At 41.1% G+C, this 13,687-nt stretch overlaps 1 protein-coding gene across 1 annotated transcript in view; it reads right to left on the bottom strand.

Annotated features, from left to right (window-relative positions):
- Positions 1-4,820, bottom strand: part of LOC107282722 (lysophospholipase D GDPD3) — an 18,083-nt gene extending 13,263 nt beyond the window's left edge. Inside the window, exons 1-6 of the mRNA XM_015810540.2 lie at positions 4,396-4,820; positions 4,024-4,066; positions 3,794-3,929; positions 3,020-3,065; positions 2,775-2,893; positions 397-486 (exon numbers count right to left, since the gene is read on the bottom strand). Coding sequence (XP_015666026.1) covers positions 397-486; positions 2,775-2,893; positions 3,020-3,065; positions 3,794-3,929; positions 4,024-4,066; positions 4,396-4,537 — 576 coding nt within the window. The 5' untranslated portion in view covers positions 4,538-4,820. The remainder of the gene's footprint in view (positions 1-396; positions 487-2,774; positions 2,894-3,019; positions 3,066-3,793; positions 3,930-4,023; positions 4,067-4,395) is intronic.
- Positions 4,821-13,687: the final 8,867 nt, after the last annotated feature.

Here is a 13,687-nt window from a genome sequence, read left to right as displayed (position 1 = left end):
AGAAAAGGTGGCGGAACTCAAACCTGGCCACGCCCTCATCAAACCCTAGGACCGCCCCTTTAGAGAACAGGAATGCAAGTAAAATTTGGGAGGGGCTATTTCCGGTGTGGGAGGGGCTATTTCCGGTGCGGCCGGCCCGGAAAAAGGTGCCGGAACGCGGTTCCGCCGCGTTCCGGCTGAAAAAAAGCCCTGTGTTTATACAGTCTGAAGCTTTAAGCCAGGGGTCTTCAAACTTGGCCCTTTTATGACGTGTAGACTTCAACTCCCAGAATTCCTCAGCCAGCCATGAAGTCCACAAGTCATAAAAAGGGCCAAGTTTGAAGACCCCTGCTTTAAACAAAAAAGGGTTTGTAAACATAAAATGTAAAATTGGAGAAAAAGACATTTTATACGCACAGCTTTGTGGCATTTTTTAAGTGTTCCATCATGGATGGAGGCCCAGATGGTGATGTGGGAACGATGGTATGTCTGGACAAGATGTGCTACCTGTGTTCACAGGAAGAAGGCAAAATAACATGTATTCAGATAACAGATTCCTAGAAGGAATGTCAGTTTCTAGTTGCAGAAGCACCAATCAGATGAATGGGAACGGAGTCTGAAGGGACCAATCAGGGGGTTTCTCTGTTGGGCATTGATTTGGGCAAAGGTAGTCTTACGCATTTTCCTATTATATTGTGGAGCTCTATAGACATTCAGCTTCTTCTAACACCTTGATGTGAACAGTGATATGAATACAGGTAGTCCTCAACTTACGACCACAATTGAGCCCAAAATTTATGTTGCTAAGTGAGAAATTTATTAAGGGAATTTTGCCCCATTTTACAACTTTTCTTGCCGTGTTTGTTAAGTGGATCACTGCAGTTGTTAAATTAGTGACAGGCTGTTAAGTGAATCTGGTTTCCCCATTGACTTTGCTCGTTAGAAGGTTGCAAAAGGGGATCACACGACTCCAAGACACTGCACCATCGTAAGAATGAATCAGTTGTCCAGTATCCGGATGTAAATCATATCACCCTGGGAATGCTGCTACTGCCATAACTGGGGAAAATGGTCATGTCATTTTTTTCAGTACCGTTGTAACTTTGAACAGTCATTAAATAAACTGTTGTAAATCAAGGACTACCAGTATGTAGGGCTCCCAATCCACCAGCCAGGACTGTGGCCACCTGTATTCTTGGCACAAGGATGACAACTTGAAGACCTTAGGACAGGGTTAGGCAACCTTGGTTCTTTTATGACTCGTGGACCTCAACTCCCAGAATTCCTGAGCCAACATGGCTCAGCTTGGAAACCTCTCCCTTTCCCCTCAGCGTGGCTGGCTCAGGAATTCTAGGAGTTGAAGTCCACGAGTCATAAAAGAGCCAAGGGTGCCTACCCCTGCCTTAGGATAATTATAGCTCTCTTTATTCTTTTATTGACTCTGAAGCTTCCAAGTTCATAGCACCATAAAATACAGGTAGTCATCAACTTCCAATCACAATGAGGACCTGAACGTCCGCCGATACGCATTTTTAAGTGAGCCATGCCCAATTTTACAACTTTTTTGCCACGATTGAGTGAATCACTGCAGTTGTTATGTGACTATATGGTCATTAAGTAAATATGGCTTCCCCCATTGACACTGCTTGTTGGGAGCCATCTGAGAAGGTTGCAAATGGGATGATGTGACATTTGGATGCTGCAAATACATGCCAGTTGCCAAGTGTCCAAATTTTGATCACGGGGATGCTACAATGATCGTAAATACAAGGAGCGGGTCATAAATAACTTTTCTTCACAACTTAGAACAAATGGTTGTAAACTGAGGACTATCTGTTGTTATATGGTCAAGAGGACATAAAAATTGTGGTTCTTTTGGTTCTGGTGACTCAGGCAGCCTGTGATATTCCTGGTCCTAGCAAACTGAAAGCCTTATACAACAATAGTTATCTCTCCTTCCCCAGGAGAAGACTGCCGGTTCCTGCTATAAATTATGATTCCATAATTTAATGTTGTTTAGGAGAAAATGTGAATATTTCTTGAAACTATGTAAGCCTTTAATTACTTATTTCCTTTCCTCCATGACTGCTATTTTTATGTAAAATCCCAGATATGTTTTAAAACCCATTGAAAGTTCATTCCTGTAGCAAACCTTTTTTCCCCAAAATGATGAATCCAAATTTCTCAATGGATTTGAGCAGCCTCAGATGAAAGAGTTAACTGCAGAAATGAGACCTGGGAGATCAACATCTTCCTGGATGTTCTATAATATATTCTTAGGAATGTGACTGAATTACAGGAATGAGAGAATAGAAATAGAAATAGAAATAAGATAAGATAAGATAACCTTTATTGTCATTTTTATACCGTGGGCACAATGGCACACATCAAAAATGAAATTTAGTTGCCCGCTCTCAAAGTAAAACATACATGACACACACCTAAATAGAAATAGAAATAGAATAGAATAGAATATTTTTTTATTGACCAAGTGTGATTAAGACACACAAGGAATACCTCTACTATTATTATATTTTTGTCTACTACAAAAATAGAAAGTGTCTTGTATCTTAATTGATAAGAGATTTTCAAGTTGAATATGGTTCTGTGTGTGGGAGAGACTGTTTTGGTGAATAACGTAGCTTCATGTTGACAGGTATAAAAGTGAACATAAATCTGCAAGAGAGGTGTAGAGACTGGAAGGTGGACATTGGCCAAGATCTATACTTCATGCAAGATGGTGTTGGAGATGTTGGACAGGAAAGAAATTTGAATAACTCAGTTGGGTTTCTTACCTTATTAATGAGCTCATCATTATCCTCTTTAATTTCAATGTTAATCGGGACTGAAGGGAACTGCTCAAAAACCTCTTCCAAACGAGGAATCTGATGATCAGTGCCAGAGGCGAAGCTCCCTGTTAGGAAGGGTAGGTTGAGGGTAGCTACAAAGAACTGAGCATTTTTCTCAGGGACAAAGAGAAAAAATGATTTGCTTTCTACCACAGCACATTTTCCCCAAAGCAACTCATAGTCCTACTCACCTGGAGAAAATGTCACCTCCAGAGAAGACTGATAATGTGGCAAATCCTAGGGGACACAACCAATGAGAGTAAGTGGTTTTGAGAGAGATTTGCCATATGTGTTGAAGGGAGGGGATGAAGAGCAGGTACTCCTAGAAGTTTGGGGAGAAGCTCTTTGGTTCTCCCCATAGAGCTAGGACCATTGTTCAAAGGGAGTAATATGGAAGTTATCTTGTTTCTGGAAAGTGTGTAAAGCCCTTGGGGTGTAGTGGTTGGAATGCTGAAATAGGAGTGATAAGGTCCAAGTTAGATCCATTTGCAGGATATCAATACCTTCATCCAAATGCAGCCTTATTCTGCCCGTGACCCAAGCTTTACCTCTTTCGTTACGTGCTTGCAATAGCGTGTTGCACTTTCAACAGTGGTGAAGCTTGCATTGTGATGGCACAATGGTGGTTTCATCAAGAATCATTTTATCATTACAATGGTGCCCAACCCGAACATAAATCCTCTCCCAGTCATACATTTCACGAGGTGACTTTGGGCGAATCACACACTCTCCACCCAACCTAGCTCAATGGGATTTTTTTTTAAAAAAAAAGTGTTAACAGTGGAGGGTGCTATCTATTCCACCTTGAATTTCTGGAGGAAAGGCAGGACTCATATCTAATGACTTAATAATGGGAAACAGCCTGGAAACATTACATACGTTGCCTTAAAATCTGTCATAGAAGGGAACTGAATAACACCCCAAAGCCAGAGCATGTGGGGGACCAAGGATCTAGAGACACTCACCTTATAGTATGTGAGGCTGATATCAACGTTGTGCCCTGTCTGGCGTTTCAGATTTTCATCATGGGACACAACCACAATCCCATCTTTGGTTATGTGGCAATCGAGTTCAAGCAGGTTTGTCCCCTGGCTCAGTGCACTGGGAAGATGCAAAGATTGGCAAGAGAAGTTGAAGGGCAGGATTAGTGCACAAGAAGGGCAAGTTGAGGTAGAGTGGAGATTGAATTACTCACTTTTTAAAGGCGCCCAAAGTGTTCTCAATCTGCTCTCCAGCACCTGAAGAGGAAATCAGATTCCAAAATTTTTTATCTTAGGCAGTCTGCCTCCCTGGAATATTAAACCCCATTCTACTTTGGGCTTTAGGAATGTGGCTTTACAAGTCTTGAGACTACTGTGCAGCAGGAAGAAATGCAAATATCCCACCTGCCCACTTCTCAAGAGGAGAAGCAGAGGCAGGAGTCTCACGACTTATTGCCTTTTCTCCCTGCTTCCCTCATTCATCCTTGACTTGCAGCTGAGGTGGACATGCTGGCCTTTCCAGCCTCCCTCTAGTCTAGCCCCAAAGCCACTCCATCCAAATACCCAATTTACATCACACAACTTACCACCCCTGTGGGAGACATGCAAGCATCGAACGGGAAACCTGCGCGGTTTGTGAAGTAGATGTGGCTTCTTCCGAAGACAGTGAGATACCAGCGCATAGATTCCCAAGGCAGGTAGTCCAAAGAGGAGCACGTTGCAGCTCATTGTGGTACGTGGTGACGAGGAAGCAGGTGGCTAGTATTTCTGAGCTTGGTAGATTAAAGCAAGGAGCAGCAACCAGGAACTAGGATACACAGATTCTCTGGAATGAGAAGCGCTCCTGGTTTTCTCAGCAAGAGAAGTAGAGATTAGGTCATCTGCGGAGAGCCTGGCAAAACTCGGTGGGTAAAATCAGGTAGATTGGAATTCCTGATTTGCTGGTTCCATGAATCTTGAATGCTGTAGGTAAGCAAGCCAGTGAAATTTCTGAAGGACAGGAGTAGGAAGAAAAGGGTGTGTAGAAGCAGAGGGCAGAAACTTAACCCTCCCCTTTGCTACCAGCACCTGCCCATCATGACTTTTTACCTATTGTTCATCTAATATATATATTTATATATATATGTGTGTATACATGTCACATGGTCATAAATGGGCACACATGGTTCGGCCCCTCCCAGCCTTCTGCCAAGCTGCGTATGTTATCATTTTGCCACACCCGTTGGGGAAAAAAATGCTTTCTTGGCAGGAGAATCAAGATAGGAGTAGGCCTACTTGCTTCTACCTTCTGTACCCTCAAGAATCAGACTCCACTTTCAGATCTGGACACCTGTCTCCTTCATCACCGTACACACCTGGAGACCTCTGGAAGCCATGCTTCCCATCAAGCCAGCAAATCCCATCTCCATAGTTACATAAACAAAGGAGAATTGATTTGTGGTCTGTAGAAGGTTCCCTTCCAATGGCGATATACTTGCTTCAGAAAAGGGATTGGTTTGTTTCTTGGGACAGCTGTAGAGAAAGAAAGCACAGTATTTTCACCATACCTACTGTGGTCCCCTTTGTGGTTAGCTGATGGGATTTGTGTGTTTTAAAAACTCTTCGTGTTAAGAACTGTTTTAAATTTTTCTTAAGTCAGAGAATCTGGATCCCATCGCTTGTAAAAACAAAATGCTCACTGTCCCTTAAAGCAGGGGTCTGCAACCTTGACAACTTTAAGACTTGTGGACTTTAGCTCCCAGAATTCCTCAGCCAGGTTGCAGACCCCTGCCCTAAAGGGCATTCATATATTTATACAGGCAGTCCTCCACTTAAAATAGTTCATTTAGTGACCGTTCAAAGTTACAACGGCACTGAAAAAACTGATATGATTTTTCACACTTACGATCACTGCAGCATCCCCATGGTCACATGATCAAAATTCAGATGCTTGGCAACTGGTTCGTATTTGTGACAGTTGCAGCGTCCTGGGGTCATGTGATCACCTTTTGCAACCTTCTGACAAAGTCAACGGGGAATCCAGATTCACTTAACAACCGTGTTGCTAACTAAATAACTGCAGTGCTTCATCTTAACTGTGACAAGAAAGATTGTAAAATGGGGCAAAACTCACTTAACAAATGTCTCGCTTAGCAACACAAATTTTGGGTTCAATTCTGTTCGTAGGTTGAGGACTGCATGTATTTTAAATTGCATTAATCATTTATGGTAAATGTTAAGGGCTTAATTAATTGTTCACTGATGTACCTGGTGCCCCACTTAGATTGCTAGTGAAAGTCTTTTTAATGGGCATCTCATATGACCTCACAACCTTTATTTTTTTTGAGGTACTTTCTTCTTTGTTCTCTATCTTATGCCAGGGGTAGCCTTAATATGTCCGTAGCAATTTGGGCATTGAAGTGTTGTTTTCCCTCTTTAAACCTTTTGCCATGGGTATAGCATATTACTGCAGGGTATGGTCAGAAAATTCTTACAGCAATATTTCTCAGTCTTGACAAATGTGCTAGCAAGGGAATTCTGGGAGTTGAAGTTGCCAGAATTGAGAACCACTGAGGATGTAACAGGCCCTGCCCCTCTTAAGTACTAGAGCAGGGGTCTTCAAACTTGGCCTTTTAATGACTTGTGGACTTCAACTCCCAGAATTCCTCAGCCAGCAATGCTGGCTGAAGAATTCTGGGAGTTGAAGTCCACAAGTCATAAAAGGACCAAGTTTGAAGACCCCTGTACTAGAGTGAGCATGCCTATGATCGTTTGATTCCCTGTTTGGCTTGGATAGAAAGTGACAATGTAATCCTGGTTTTGACAAATGGAAATCTTGGCTTATGGGTCACTGGTATTGCAGGTGAACCTTAGCATTTTAAAATGAGGGCTGAGCACTCTTTAGAAGCTCTTTTAAAATGAGGGCTGAGCATTCTTTGGAAGGAAGCTACCTATTATTAAAAGGTCCTGTAGGTTCTTAAATCTGTATGGTTCACTCAGACAGTGCTGGATTCATTAGGATTTCCTGCCATTTCAGGTGAATCAGCAGTGGAATAGCATAAAGGTAGTTCTTGACTTACTACCACCCATCTAGTAACCATCTGAAGTTACAACAGCACTGAAAAAAATGACTTATGACCATTTTTTCACACTTATCACAGTTGCAGCATCCCCACGATCATATGATCAAAATTTGGATGCGTGGCAACTGATTTGTGACGGTTGCAGTGTCCTGGGATCACCTTTTGCAACCTTTTGACAAGCAAAGCCAATGGGGAGGCCAGATTCACTTCACAACTGTGTTACTAACTTAGCAATTACAGGGATTCACTTAACAACTATGGCGAGAAAAGTCGTAAAATGGGGCAAAATTCATTTAACAAATGTTTTGTTTAGCTACAGAAACGTTTGGCTCAGCTTTGGTCATAAGTCAAGGACAACTGTATTGTGTCTCAGAACTTTTCATGAAACCTTTCCAGCCATGATAAAAATAGACCAGCCTTCATCAAGCAACTTTTGGAAGAAAAAGATGCTGCAATGACCTGTGGCTGGACGCTCCAGGTATTTTTTTTTTTAATGTTGATTATTTTTATCCAGTCCAGTCTGCTGCAAAACTAGCTTGTAGGCAGATGCAGCATTAATTGTCCGTGTTTCTTTTTATATTCTATTCACTTAAGGGAGTAGGTGGGCAAGATATAAATGACAAAACTAAATAAATGGAAAATAGGTGTCCTCTTTCAAAAGTATAAATAACCAGAAGATGTGAAAGATCTTATTAAAAAGGACTAATCCAGTTAAAAATAATGAATCACAGTAATTAAGGTCTACTGAAACATAAACAGTCTGATGGAGCCCAAAGAGCACATTATTAGTAGTAAAGAATATTTAAAGAAATATTACAGAATACAGAATAACATACCGTAGTTGGAAGGGACCTTGGAGGTCTTCTAGTCCAACCACTTGCTCAGGCAGAAAACCCTATACCATTTCAGACAAAAGATTGTCCAATCTTTTCTTAAAATCTTCCAGTGTTGGAGCGTTCACAGAATATTATTTCTTTGAATTATCATTATTGTGTTTGGTGGGTTCTCTGGATGAACGTCCATCCTTCGTGCACCAGCACCGAAAAGGGAACTCTGTGTGCCATTGATCAGTTTCTCTCACCCAGTGTTTATCATCCTTGGCAGCTTGAAGATGGCTGGACTTCTAGCTGGGGAATTCTGGGAGTTGAAAGCCACCCATCTTCAAGTTGCCAAGGTTGAAAAAAGACTGCTCTAATCTGATACCCTTCAGGCAGGTTGACATACAACTGTCATTGCTGCCAGTCAGGTCTCGTATTGACTGTTGAAAAGGCTGTTTTCAGTAATTAGTTACATTTTTTTCTGAATTATCTCTCAGGATTAGGCTAGATTCTTCCTCATGAGATCTCCTAGGCCCTGAGGTTCCCGAGGATGACAATTTTGTCATCCACCTGAAACTCTTGGATGAGATCATTCAGGAGTGATAATCTGTGGGTGTAAAAAATATGTAAGCGATACTGACACCTCTCTTGAAAAGTGTCAGTGTTCCTGGTGCTTTTCCCTATTCCATTTTTCCCTCCCACTTGCTGACAAGAGCATCTGCCATCAACTCTTTTCCTGAATTTGTATCAGGATGGGGTTGGTGATTCAACCCTGGATTAATATTATTTCTTTGAACTGTCAATCATTCCAAAGAATAATAATTCTTCAAAATACTTCCATGGATGTTTCCACCTAGACGTCATCAAATTGCTTAGGTTGGAATCAAAACAAAATTCCAGCTTCCAGTAATTCTGACAACTGCCAACTTTGTAGCATCTACAAAATATTTCATCACAGTACAGGTAGCCCTTGACTTACGACCACAACTGAGCCCAAAGTTTATGTTGCTAAGTGAGCCAGTTGTTAAGTGAGTTTTTGCCCCATTTTACTAGCTTTCTTGCCACAGTTGTCAGTTGTTAAATGAATCACTGCAGTTAAGATAGAAACGCGATTGTTAAGTGAATCTGGCTTTCCTATTGACTTTGTTTGTCAGAAGGTCACAAAAGGTGATCATGTGACCCTGGGACACTGCTACCGTCATAAATATGAGTTACTTGACAAGCATCCAAATTTTGGTTATGTGATCACGGGGATGCTGCAACGTTTGTAAGTGTGAAAAACGTTTTTAAATGAGGTGTGAAGAAGTCACTTTTTTCACTGCTGTTATAACTTCAAATGGTAAATAAATGATGATTGTAAGTTGAGGACTACCTGTACCAATCTGATGTTAGGGGAAAAAAGGTGCTATACCTATGTAAAATGTAAGATCTGAAGACATTATTGGAATTACTGATTTTGTAGGGTGTTTTTTTTTCCACCAATGGGAACATTGATCTCCTTAAAGGCCTACGTCCATGAGGTATTGCTATGCCTAACTTTTCCCAAAAAGGAGGGGGCTGTGCAAGGGAGGTGTTCTGTCTCTCTTGTAACTAAAACCAGATGTTCTTAGAGGCTTATTAGCCAGTGACTGGAGGGAGCGATCCCATAGCACAGGGGTAAGCAACCTTGGCTCTTTTATCACTCGTGGACTTCAACTCCCAGAATTCCTGAGCCAGCATGGCTCAGCTTGGAAACTCTCCCTTTCCCCTCAGCATGACTGGCTCAGGAATTCTGGGAGTTGAAGTCCACGAGTCATAAAAGAACCAAGGTTGCCTACCATAGCAGATCTGATGGACCAATTGGAACCAAGCAAATATTTGATCTTGACTGCATCATGTCAAAACTCCTCCCTCTCCATGCAACCTAAGTGGTCCACTGCAGATGTTTTCTGCCAGGATGAGAGGGAAAACACCACTTTCACATGGGAAGACCTTAAGTTGACTTCAGGTTGCCTCAGAGATGAAGAAACACTGTTTGGACATGTCCTCTACAAACAATGGGGCATGTTTATGGCATGGCAAACAAGACACCTGGATGAGCCTTAAAGATGTGTCTATGGAGATTCTCAGTCATCCAGGTCATGGTTGTCCCAAAAGGTGCTTTTTCAAAAGACAACTGGACTTTCTTTGTTTCTTCCTTGAAGATGTTTCACTTCTCATCCAAGAACTGAAGAAGCTCCTTGTATGAGAAGCAAAACATCTTCAAGGTAAAAAAAAAGTCCAGTTGTCTTTTGAAAATGCATCTTTGGGACAGTCTTAAAGATAATAATAGTAGTAGTAGTAGTAGTAGTAGTAGTAGTAGTAGTAATAATAATAATAATAATAATAATAATAATAATAATAATAATAATAATAGTAATAATAAAGTTGGAAGGGACCTTGGAGGTCATCTAGTCCAACCCCCTGCTCAGGCAGGAAACCCTATACCATTTCGGACAAATGGCTGTCCAGTCTCTTCTTATTAACTTCCAGTGTTGGAGCATTCACCGCTTCTGGAGGCAGGTTGTTCCACTGGTTAATTGTTCTAACTGTCAGGAAGTTTCTCCTTAGTTCTAGGTTGCTTCTCTCCTTGATTAGTTTCCATCCCTTGCTTCTTGTCCTGCCTTCAGGCGCTTTGGAAAATAGCTTGACTCCCTCTTCTTTGTTCTCCTTCTCTGATAAATAGCCCTGAATAGATGTTCATTGTCATCTTCTCTGCTGCTACTGTTGCTCTGTACGTCTACAGCCTTCTTTCGTTCCCAAGAGTCATTACTACACTTCTTCTAAGCATTTCCTATTTTTACACCTGCACATCTGTCCCCTTCCATCTGCACTAATTTTTCTCCACCCCCTTTCTGATTCTCATCTCCCCTGGCTGTTGTCCTTGTTTGATCATGTTTCTTACCTGGATTAGTAAACGGGGGAGGATGATGATAAGAAAGCTTTTAAATGCATAAATGCAGTTGCCTAGCAACTTTGTGGCCTCTGATTACCTCTAATTCACTGTTCTAGAATAACCATAATGTATTATTCTCTTGGAAATTGTGAAAGATGAAATGAAACTTACGATTGCTAGAAACATGACCTGGGGGGGTACCTTTTTTTTTTTTTGCTTTAAATTAGTTTAAACCTCCAAGATTCGATGAAGATCCTAGATTACTGAAGAAATTGATAGCCTGCCCAAACTCTTATGCATTATGATCAGATAATATCTTTCAATCAAGGTGAACTCAGCCATAGGTTTAAAGAAGACTTGGAAGCAGAAGGGCGTGTTTGTCACTGGCTTACATACTTACAATGAAGGATTTAATTTAGATTTAAAGTTAAACCAGTAAAAAATTAATTTGAAATTGTGCTGTGTTCCAGTGATGAACATGATATTGCAAAGGTTTATAAAATGTTAACATTTAATTTGGAAAATCAATATGTGTAATGGTCAAGGAACTAACACTTGAGTAATGGGAAAACATGTGGATGAAAGGTTTAACATTTATACTGAATTATAATTTAAAAGAATATTTCTATAAAATGATGTGCTGTTGGTATTTAATACCTGATAATTTGTCAAAGATGTATAAAAAAATGTTGCCAGAGTATGTTGGGAATGTAATGGAAAAGAATAATTCTTTTATCATCTTTGGTGGACTTGTGACAAAGCAAAAATTATTGGGGCCAGATTGATATTTTAATTCAGAATATTTTTTTAAATGAATCTAAAATTGAAACCAGAGACTTTTCTTTTAGGGTTGGCTGGTCATCTGAGCCTCCTGGCTGCAGTTGCTTCTCTTTTATCTCCTCTTTAGCCAAGTGCTCATCCAGTAGTTCCTCCAACAGCCCTTCCGAGGTTCCTGGCCTTCTCCTCTTGCCATCCGCTCCTGGTCTCCTAGTCTTCCTGACGCTCCTTCCTGACCCCACTCCAAAGTCCCCAGAGCTGGTTCTTCCTTGTCGTCCGAGCCAGCATCACATCTCCCCAAATTAGTGGTTGTATAATGTGCCTTAGTGGAGAACTTCAAACTGCCCCACTTAACAGTTTTGCCTTTACACATTATTACCAAAAGAATATGGATATGGAGCCACCATTTCTGACTTGGTTAATTTTATTATTCCTAGGGTGCATCATGGCTCAGCGTTTAAAGACTCTGGGCTTGTCGGCTTGAAAGTCAACAGCCCAGATTCGAGAGCTGAGAGCTGCGCAATGGGGTGACCTCCCATTACTCTGCCCAGCTCCTGCTAACCTAACAGTTCAAAAAGCAGACAAATGTGAGTAGATAAATAGGTACCACTTCGGTGGGAAGGGAACAGCCTTCCGTGAGCCTCGGTGGATAGTCATGCTAGCCACTAGACTACGGAAGCATCTTCGGACAACAAAGGCTTGTACTACTCCCTAGAGTCGGACACAACTGGGCAAGGGAAACCTTTACCTTTATTATTGCTAGGGAGCAAAAGCAATGCAATTTAGAATGGGAAGCAATCCTTTGGGATTTTTTTATGTGTTATCTTGAGTTCTACTGGATAAAGACTAAGTATGAATACTTCACTTAGAAGTCTTCACAGATACACTGATCCTTTTAAATAATGCTTGCTGATCAGAGGAAGCAACTCTCTGGATACACATAAATGCTTGGGCAAGATGCTCCTATCACAGCTAGTTTAGAACAAGAGAAATTGTCAGCCCACGATCGCCTTTGTAATGCAGATTGGTTGTAATGCAATTTTGATTTGGTTCTTTGATAGCTATACAGGCTAATGAATGTTTTAAGAACTGTAACAGCAGTGGAGAAAGAACACAATAATACTTACCCAATGATGTTAGCCATTTATTTATACACCGTAATTCTCAGCTAATCTGCACTCCCTGGGAATAATAGGTGTTATTACTATGCCCATATACGCAAGAGGTAGTTTGGTTAGCTGCATAGGAGGAGGAATAAGAAGACTTGAGTTCTAGTCCTATCTTAAGCATGGAAGCCAATTAGGTGATCTTGGGCCAGTCACCTTCTCTTAGTCCCAGGAAGAAGGCAGGGGCCAACCAGTTGCCAACCAGGAAAATCAGCAATGTACATACAGAATGTCTGCACCCACCCAATGCATCCAGAGGAAGATAGATTGATGAAAACTGACATACATTTAAGGGTGAAAGGAATATTCTTCCTCTAGAAATGATTAATGAATATTTTTGAGATTTTTGATAAAGACCTTTCCCCCCATCTGACCATGGCTTTTCTGTAATAGCTACTTTGCTTTCATAAGCACTGTTGTCAAACCAAGATCTTTGAATGAAGTTGAACATCTCAGACATAAAAGGATTTCCTGCATGTTTGTTTGATGTTTGTTCACTCTTTTAAATATCAAAATTTCAATTCTTCCCCCCCCCCATTCACTGGTGCCTTCAAATATTTTGGATAAGATCAAGAATATCAAGGTGGTCAGTCTTAGATACGACTCTAACTTACCCTGTTGATGTTACCTTCTAAAAGTCAAGCTTGTACAGGTACTCCTTGACTTACAACAGTGCGTTTAGTGACCGTTCGAAGTTACAATGGCACTGCAAAAATTGACTTATGACCATTTTTCACATGTATAACCACTGTACCATCCCCATGGTCACGTGATTAAAATTCAAACGCTTGGTAACTGGCTCATGTTTATGATGGTCACAGTGTCTCGGGGTCATGTGATCACAATTTCTGACCAGCAAAGTCAATGGGGAAACCAGATTCACTTAACAACTGTGTTACTAACTTAACAACTGCAGCGATTCACTTAACAAATGTGGTAAGAAAGGTGGTAAAATGGGGCAGAACTCGCTTAACAAGTGACTTGCTTAGTAATGGAAATTTTGGGCTCGGTGGTGGTTGTAAGCTGAGTACTGTCTATATATTTAGAGATGCAAATCTCTAACCAGGTAGGAAGATTTTCAAGGACTTCCTCATTATCTCTGCCATAATTCAGCCTGCAAAGTAGGCCAGTTTCTGTCAGCT

Source organism: Protobothrops mucrosquamatus, unplaced genomic scaffold (assembly GCF_001527695.2).
Source record: "Protobothrops mucrosquamatus isolate PMUCROS unplaced genomic scaffold, P.Mucros_1.0 scaffold11, whole genome shotgun sequence".
NCBI classification, from domain to species: Eukaryota; Metazoa; Chordata; class Lepidosauria; order Squamata; family Viperidae; genus Protobothrops; species Protobothrops mucrosquamatus.
This window is presented reverse-complemented; position numbering and strand designations above follow the sequence as displayed.